This window comes from Bombina bombina, chromosome 5 (genome assembly GCF_027579735.1).
Source record: "Bombina bombina isolate aBomBom1 chromosome 5, aBomBom1.pri, whole genome shotgun sequence".
Classification (NCBI taxonomy): Eukaryota; Metazoa; Chordata; class Amphibia; order Anura; family Bombinatoridae; genus Bombina; species Bombina bombina.
Genome location: NC_069503.1, coordinates 983,592,524 through 983,601,964, shown reverse-complemented (window position 1 = coordinate 983,601,964; position 9,441 = coordinate 983,592,524). Strand labels below are relative to the sequence as shown.

The 9,441-nt window shown below is 38.0% G+C and overlaps 1 protein-coding gene across 1 annotated transcript in view; it reads right to left on the bottom strand.

The window, feature by feature from the left end:
- Nucleotides 1-9,441, bottom strand: part of CIBAR1 (CBY1 interacting BAR domain containing 1) — a gene marked incomplete in the record, with an annotated part of 433,120 nt that overhangs the window by 333,216 nt on the left and 90,463 nt on the right. Inside the window, 1 exon segment of the mRNA XM_053715196.1 lies at nt 8,490-8,558. Coding sequence (XP_053571171.1) covers nt 8,490-8,558 — 69 coding nt within the window.

The window sequence follows — 9,441 nt, the reverse complement described above, 5'->3', positions numbered from 1 at the left end:
TTATTTTCAAAGTGGCTCTGAACCAGAAAATCTTTTAAATTGGGTGCTCTTTTTGGGGTCATTAGTGGAGATTCACCTACAAATTTCCCAATTGATTTATCAATCCATAATATGTGCCAATGCTTGTTTAGGATTGAACGAATATCTTGCCATTTTTTGTTGTTAGTTCCTATGAATCGAACTAGGGATGTATTTGATGTATCTTCTAATTTTTCATATAAAAGGTCTTCCCTATTCTTATTCTTGGTCTTATTAAAGGCTTTTTTTTAAAACATTGTTGTGTGTAACCTCTTGCTTTAAATCTTTTATTCAAAGCCCTTGCTTCAATTTTAAATTGTTCAATATCTGAGCAATTTCTTTTATGTCTCAGAAATTGGCTATAGGGTATGTTATGTATTAGTTTTTTTGGGTGGTGACTGTCAAATGATAATAGGGCATTCCCTGCAGTATCTTTACGAAATGTGGCTGTTTTTAGACAGTTATCATTGATAATGTGTAAATCTAAGAATGTGATCTCATTTTTACTGTAACTGTAAGTGAATTTTAAGTTCCATTCATTCTTATTTAATTTTTGCATAAATTCTATGAGTTTCATCTCAGTGTCCTCCCAGAGGAGGAACACATCATCGATGAATCTCAACCATAAAGAGATAGAGTCGTTTATTTCAGCACTATTAAGAATATGTTCAAATTCCCATTTACCTAGGTAGAGGCAAGCAAATGTAGGGGCACAACAAGTCCCCATTGCTGTTCCTAAATTTTGTTGATAGCATTTATTGCCAAAAAGAAAATAATTATGTTTTAGAATAAAAGATAAAAGTTCCAATACAAAATTTGTGTGCTTATACTCTGAACCTCTTTGAATTAGGAAGTATTTGATTGCCTCTACCCCTTTGTCATGGGGGATACTTGAATAAAGCGACTCGACATCTATCGCAACCAATAGGGTATTTGTGGTAACAGTTATGTCATTAAGTTTTTTCAATACATCTAATGTATCCTTGATATAAGAAGGGAGATTTAATAGATTTGGTCTAAGGCAAAAGTCCACATATTGTGAAATTTTCTCAGTCAATGAGCCTCTGCCCGATATAATTGGGCGACCAGGAGGTGGCAGTTTATTCTTATGGAGTTTGGTAGGCTGTAGAAGGTGGCAGTTTTCGGAAACTTTACAAACAGGAAATCAAATTCTCTCTGGTTTATAACACCTTCACCCTGAATACCAAGGACTATGTTGATGAATGTCATAGACTGTTAAGAGACAACAAACAATACAGTATTTTACGTTTCAATCCTACAGAAATCTAAAATTTGAAACAATTCTTCTTTATAATGAGAGCAAAGGGTAACAACTGTCTAAAAACAGCCACATTTCGTAAAGATACTGCAGGGAATGCCCTATTATCATTTGACAGTCACCACCCAAAAAAACTAATACATAACATACCCTATAGCCAATTTCTGAGACATAAAAGAAATTGCTCAGATATTGAACAATTTAAAATTGAAGCAAGGGCTTTGAATAAAAGATTTAAAGCAAGAGGTTACACACAACAATGTTTTAAAAAAGCCTTTAATAAGACCAAGAATAAGAATAGGGAAGACCTTTTATATGAAAAATTAGAAGATACATCAAATACATCCCTAGTTCGATTCATAGGAACTTACAACCAAAAATGGCAAGATATTTGTTCAATCCTAAACAAGCATTGGCACATATTATGGATTGATAAATCAATTGGGAAATTTGTAGGTGAATCTCCACTAATGACCCTAAAAAGAGCACCCAATTTAAAAGATTTTCTGGTTCAGAGCCACTTTGAAAATAAAACTACAGGAAATTGGTTAACCAATAAACATAATGGGAATTTTAAATGCTCCCACTGCTCAGTCTGTACCAACATGCTAACAGGCAAGAACTTTTGTGACAGATTTGGATCCTTTCATACAGTAAAGGGACGTATAACTTGCAAGAGTGAAGGAGTAGTTTATATGGTCTCCTGCAATTGCCCTCGGTACTATATAGGTAATCCTATAGGGAGCTCAAAGAAAGAATAAAAGAACATAAAAGGGACATCAAAAATAAATGTACAAAAACTAGCAGTGTGGCGCGTCACTTTGCAGAATTTCATAATAGTGACAAAAGAATTTTAAAATTCAGAGGTTTGGAAATAGTGGACCTGAAAGGTAGAGGAGGCAATTTAGATCAGATTCTATTGTGCAAAGAGAGCAAATGGATTTTAAACCTTAAAAGTCTAAAACCAGATGGCCTAAATGAAGAGTTAAATTTTGGCTCTTTTCTAGGAGATTGAAGTAATATACAGAATATTAATATCTGCTAAAAAACAGGTATCTATCTATGATCTTATTGATGAAAAATTCAGAGCACTGAATTCGAACCACTTTAAAAAGTGGAAATGTTATTGACCCTGTAATGTATGAAGTAACAACATTAGAGTATTCAACAAAGAAAATGTGTGATTTTATTATATGTTTGGAAACAGCAAAGTAATGTAAATAGTAAGATTTGTTAAACATTTCACCTGAATGGCTTAAATATGTTGTTCAAAAGTTTGTGTAACAGCTGAGCACCGTCCAAAAGCTGATCCCCCAAGAAAGTCATACTTCCGCTAAAGGTTAAGGCGTGCGGATGCACTGAAAGAGCCGAAAACTGCGGATGAAGAGCAAAGGTGATTATTCCAATCCCGGTCCTTGTTGAAACAGTCGGAAGCAACGAGCAGGTAGATATGGCACCACGACATTATGCTATTACAACACTGAGGAAACAGGTACTTGTTCATTATGTCTCTATATGCTAAACAGAGCTGTCACAATCAAGATAAATTTGGTATTGAAAAGTTGCCAATTTGTTGAAAGTGATACAGTCATAATCCTGCATTGAGAGTGCGAAGATACAAGTTATAATCTGTTGTGTGAGTGTTGCAAATTTTGGTGCCGCTCCTGCATTAACGTTGATTTCCACTTTTGGATTACAAATATGCCAATCAAAGGCATTTGAATTTATATAACACCGGAATACTAACGGACTAACTTATTAACCTTTATTAACAACCCGGGTTGTGGACTTTGAGCTCTAACATTTGGGGGTAAAGCCTATGATTCATTGTATTGCTGATACTTGTACATAAACAGAATTAATCACGCATTTTAGAGAGTTTGTTTTTCATTGACTCACAATCCTTTCTTTGACTAATACATATATATACACATACACACACATACACACACACACACACATATATATACACACACACACAGTATATATATATATATATATATATATATATATATATATTAGCTCTGGACAGAAACCTTTTCACTACTACCTTACTGTTCTGCGCATGTCGGCTATTTGGCAAGCTTGAATTTTGCATATCGTGATTGGCATGTTGGTTAAGGCATGTCCCTTTAGTCTTTCTATAGTTCTTTTGTGCGTTGGTCGGTTTATGCATGTCAGGTTAGTGCACAATCTTCCCCGGCTATGCGCATGTTGGGGTTTTGGCGTGTTTAATTTCTAATAACTGTTCGGTTTTTTTAGCGCACGTTAATTATCTTTGATGAGCATTATCTGCCCTTCAGATGTTATATTAATGTCTCCTGCTTTGTTTTGCATGTCGGCTTAACACACATTGTTCCTGTGAGTTTATTTAAAATAGCTACCTAGGTGGGGGTTAGTGATTTCCATTCCTATAGAGCTTTTAAAAGGGGGTTACATTGTTTATTGCTTTGCCATATGCTATAATGGAGCAGTCCTATTTTGTCTCTAAATCTACCAAAGAAAAAAAAGAGTCCCCTGAACAGATTTCTACCGTTATCAAGTGTGCTTAGTCTAAAATAAAAAAAAGCTGAGGTGCAGTGAGGATTTATGTGACTCATATTTAGAACTTTTAATGAAATCAGACCAACCTAATGCGGTTTATTTGGATATTAACGCACCTTATGTTTGTTCATAACAGAAGAATACTGAAATTGTTTCACCTACTGTGAAAAAATGTGAGAATTTACATTCTACTAGTACTATAAGCCCTGAAGCCAGGGATTCTGTTTTGTCTTCGGATGGTGAAGTTTCCATTGGTGATGAGGAATCTTCAACTGATGTTGAAACTGATATTTCCCACCACATGTGTCTAGTCTTTCAGAACAATATTCTGATGACTGCTAGTGAATATCTTTTGTGTTTATTCAAGAGTGCCAATTCTTTTATTTTTGATTTGTTATTATGAAGACTATTTGTACTGTATTTGTTATTATGAAGATTAATGTCAAAAAAATGTATTTGGCAATTCTTGCCAGGAGATCCATATGGCTTAAGTTCTGGTCTGCTGATATGGTGCCAAAACCAGATCATCATCTCTTTCCTTTCAGGGAAATAATTTATTTGGTTCTGATTTTATAATATCTACTGTTACTGGAGGTAAAGGGACTTTCCTTCCTCAGGACAAAATGTCTAGAGGGAAAATCAAAGCTTCTAATCATTCCCACTCCTTTCGTCAGAATAAGGAACAAAAGGTTGACTCCTCTGCTCTGAAGCAAGGCACCTCTGGCTCAGTCTGGAGACCTGGTGCTAACTGGAACAAGTGAAAACAAAGTAAGAAATATATCTCTACTATCAAGACTACATAAAAGGTGCAGCCCCTGATCCAGAAGTTTCGGGAGGGGGCAGAATAAGCCTCTTTCAGGACTCTTGATTTCAGTCTGTTCCAGATCAATGGGTTCTGAATATAGTTTCTCAGAGATATCAAACAGGATTCAGAAAGTCTGCTTCACAGTTATACACCCCTGGACTATGAATTGCAGAAACTGGACAGGAATTGTTTTCTGTCCATGAGAGAATTTGAGACACCATCATTGCTAGGGAACTGTGGAGTTCCCCCTAATGGTTAATATAAGCTACTGCTGTGACGTTGCCTTTCTGGAAACGGAGATGTGACTCTTTTCAACAGAGGCCAAACTTAAAGGGACAGTTCATCCAAAACTTTTCTCCCCTTAAAATTGTCCCCAATGATCCATTTTAACTGCTGGAGTATATTAAATTGTTTACAAGTAGCTCTTTTACCCCTATTTTGGCATTTGAAAATTTTATACTGGATTCTAGGCTATTCAATAGCCTAAGTAAACACAGTCAGCAGAAGAAATTACACTCCTAGCGGGGTGCAGGATAGTTGATTAGTATTAAAATATTGATTTTCAATTGCCCTCTAAGTATTGAACTTTGGTTTTCCAGACAAATATAAGGTTAAGGAAGCAAGTGTGTGTACTCAAAGTGATAACATAATGAGATATGATATTACCTGAAACTCAACCCATTGTAATATGCTGTGGTTTAAAAGCATAAAACCAGCTACTTCATATAAACAAATAAACCTGAAAATGCAATTTCTCATACATTTTATACTCTGCTGCTGGTATAACACATCATTGAAAATACATTAATGGAAAAACAATTTTACAGTGCACAAAGTTCTAGAAAATTGATTGGTAACCTCACCTCCAAAGGATCTCAAACTCACTGTGCCCCCAAATAGCTCCCCAACCTGAGAGATTTGTATCTGTAGTGATCACAGTCCAGGTAGGATGAGCAAAAGAAGCCCTCAGAATAATAAACTGATGATCCACCACCAAGAGATCGACTTGTAATGGAATCCAAAAATATACTTTGAGATAGCTGAGTATAATCTCTCCACCTTTGACACAACATACAAAGCTGAAGAGGCCTGAAGTGAAAGTGTGCAAATGGAATTGCATCTGAAACTGACACCAATTTTAACATTTTCTGCTCTGTTAGAGAAAAACTCATGGACACTGAATTTGAAAACCCCCAAAAAGTTACCTTTGTTTGAGGAACTAAATAACTTTTTGGAAAATTGATCCTCCAGCCATGCTGTTGAAGAAACAACAAGAGACGGTTCTTGTGAGATTCTGCTAAAGGAAAATATGGAGCTCGAACCAAAATGTCGCCCAGGTATGAAAACACTGCAATACCCTGAGACCTGATCACAAACAAAAGGGCACCCAGAACCTTTGTGAATATTCTTGTAGTTGTAGCCAGAACAAATGGTAGAGCAACAAACTAAAAATGCCTGTCTAGAAAGGCAAACCTCAGAAACTGGAAATGTTCCCTGTGAATTGAAACATGAAGGTAAGCATCTTAAATCTATAGTAAACATAAATTGACCTTGCTGAACAATAGGCAGAATAGTCCAACTAGTTTTCATTTTGAAAAATGCAAACTTTACAAACTTGTTCAGAGCTTTCAGATCCAGAATTGGTATGAAAGTACCTTCCTTCTTTGAAACAATGAAGAGATTTGAATAAACTCCCATCCCCTGTTCTTACAATGGAACTAGAACAATTACTCCCATAGCTTCCAGATCTGAGACATACTTGAAAAAAGTATGTGGAGACGGGCAAAAGGAACTACGTCTAAAGCAGCTACCATAAGACCAACCACCTCCATGCACTGACCTACTGATGGAAATGGAGCACTTAGAATGGAGAGACACAACTTCTGAAGCTTTATTTTGCAAGGTTCCATGAGAAACATTGACTCTCCAAGAATGCACCCAACACCATTGTGAAGATGCGTGGAGCTGTGGCCAGACCAATTGGAACAGCGACAAACTGGTAGTGTTTATCTAGATATGCAAACCTCAGGAACTAATGATCCCTGTGGATAGGAATGTGAAGATATGCATCCTTTAGGTCTATGGTCGCCATAAATTCACCTGGTTGTATTAAGGGTAAAATTGTGGGAACCCTGACAAACATGTTTAGGGCTTTCAAATCAAGGACAGGTCTGTCAGGCCCTTCCTTCTTTGGGACAATTAACAGATAAGAGTAAAACCCCTGACCATGTTGAGTCAGCAGTACTGAGATAATTACTCCAATATCCTCTAAATCCTGCATAAAGGATTTTTGGGGACATGAGACAGAAGAAATCGTCCTCGAAGAAGCCTGGACAGAAAGGCTATCCTGTAGCCCAGGGCAATGATGTTTTTAAACCAAGGGTTCTGGACTGCCTTGAACCAGGCTTTCTGAAAAAGACTCAGCCTGCCCCCTACAATAACAGATTCTGGTCACATACAAAAGCTTAAGCCAATTTGGGGGCCTTAATGCAATTTTGAAGATCCACAACAAAGGATTGTTCAGTAACCATTTTTGATAATGAATCAATTTAAGTAATTTAAGTAGAAGATTGGTCTGAAGAAAGAGTTTTCTGAAAAAAAGTATCAAGTTTGCAGTTTGGATTTCTCTCTACTCTACACTAAGGCCAATAACCCCTCTGACACCTTTACTGACACTGTAGTGAAAGTACACTAAAGGCCCCAAGCCCCAGATTTTAGTTCAAGTAACCCCCTGGCAGCTCCTGTATGAGTACTCACCCCCTCCAGTGCTGGATTCAAGGATTCTGCAGAAAAGCTGTATATTTGCAGCCCAAAGGCTCATGAGCTGCTTTACTCTCCTGCAGCAGCTCCGGAGTGATGAGGAAACCCCGGGAAGCTGAGGGGTCGGGGTTACCAGCCGGTGTAATACCAGTGCCTCAGAGAGGCTTATAGTGACAAAAAATAACTATAAAGTGCCCCCTGCCAAACTGGATTGTGCACTAATGAACCATTAACTGCATAATGGTTTTCTTCAAGTGCTAGATACCTATTTTTGAAAAAGTCCCAAAAATGGTTCCCCAGATGGCTGATAATGGGCTGTCTTACCATGCTGTGTCCCTGATAAGTATAGGACTAACAGGGACCTGAAAAAAAAAAGAAAAGTGTGTCATGAGGAGAGCAGGCCAAGTCCTCTGGCTATGCTGTACCTGGGTCAGAGTACCTCCAAATAGCCTCTTGGCTGTGTGTGTGCTGTGTTAAGTCACTTACCTGAAGTAGGACCCCTCGACTGGCTTACCCGGCATGTAGCACCAGCAGTATACAGTAGAGAGCCCACCCTGTGCAGGTATGGGTACTACAGATAATATCTGTAGGAAATACCTGTGGGAGGCTAAGGATGAGTCCCTGATACGCCTTGAGGGTACTTATGGCTAAAAAGTTCCATAGGGAAATACTGTGCATATAACAGGGTATTCCTGTGTCTCTGTATCATTCAGCTGCTGTGATGTCTCTCTTCTATCTTCTTTGTGAATGATATTTCCCAGGGAATTAGGGTCTCACATTGGTCTGAGCTCCCAAACATAAATCTATAAGCAAGGAGCTGGAACACCTCTATTCTCAACCATCTCCTGTGAGGCCAAGAAAAAAAATTTGAATAAAGATGGGAGGTGGGAGGGATTTTAAGCTCATATATGGGCTCTTGACCTAATCATAGTGGCAGGAAATATATCCCATATGTTATGGAGGACTATGGACCATCATCATTTTACGAAAGAAAGTATGTCTTTATTGAATTTCACATTAACACAAATGTATTACTGTTGTCCAGTGCGTCTATGTTATGAATATGTGGAAACATATACCTACCCTTTTAAGCTTGATTACAGCACCATAACTTTTCAAAGGTTCCACTACTTTGGCTTCAAGTCTTTCAACCTAATAAATAAAGACAAATCATTTTGTTGCAAAAACAGAAACAAATCACAAAGGTTTAATATAGAGTGGCATCTATAAATCTACAATCCTATAAAAAAAAAACAGAATTTATGCTTACCTGATAAATTACTTTCTCCAACGGTGTGTCCGGTCCACGGCGTCATCCTTACTTGTGGGATATTCTCTTCCCCAACAGGAAATGGCAAAGAGTCCCAGCAAAGCTGGTCACATGATCACTCCTAGGCTCTGCCCACCCCAGTCATTCAACCGACGGACAGGAGGAATATATATGGGAGAAACCATATGATACCGTGGTGACTGTAGTTAGAGAAAATAATTCATCAGACCTGATTAAAAAAAAACCAGGGCGGGCCGTGGACCGGACACACCGTTGGAGAAAGTAATTTATCAGGTAAGCATAAATTCTGTTTTCTCCAACATTGGTGTGTCCGGTCCACGGCGTCATCCTTACTTGTGGGAACCAATACCAAAGCTTTAGGACACGGATGAAGGGAGGGAGCAAATCAGGTCACCTAAACAGAAGGCACCACGGCTTGCAAAACCTTTCTCCCAAAAATAGCCTCCGAAGAAGCAAAAGTATCAAATTTGTAAAATTTGGCAAAAGTGTGCAGTGAAGACCAAGTCGCTGCCTTACATATCTGATCAACAGAAGCCTCGTTATTGAAGGCCCATGTGGAAGCCACAGCCCTAGTGGAGTGAGTTGTGATTCTTTCAGGAGGCTGCCGTCCGGCAGTCTCATAAGCCAATCGGATAATGCTTTTAAGCCAAAAGGAAAGAGAGGTAGAAGTCGCTTTTTGACCTCTCCTTTTACCAGAATAAACAACAAACAAGGAAGATGTTTGTCTGAAATCTTTAGTAGCCT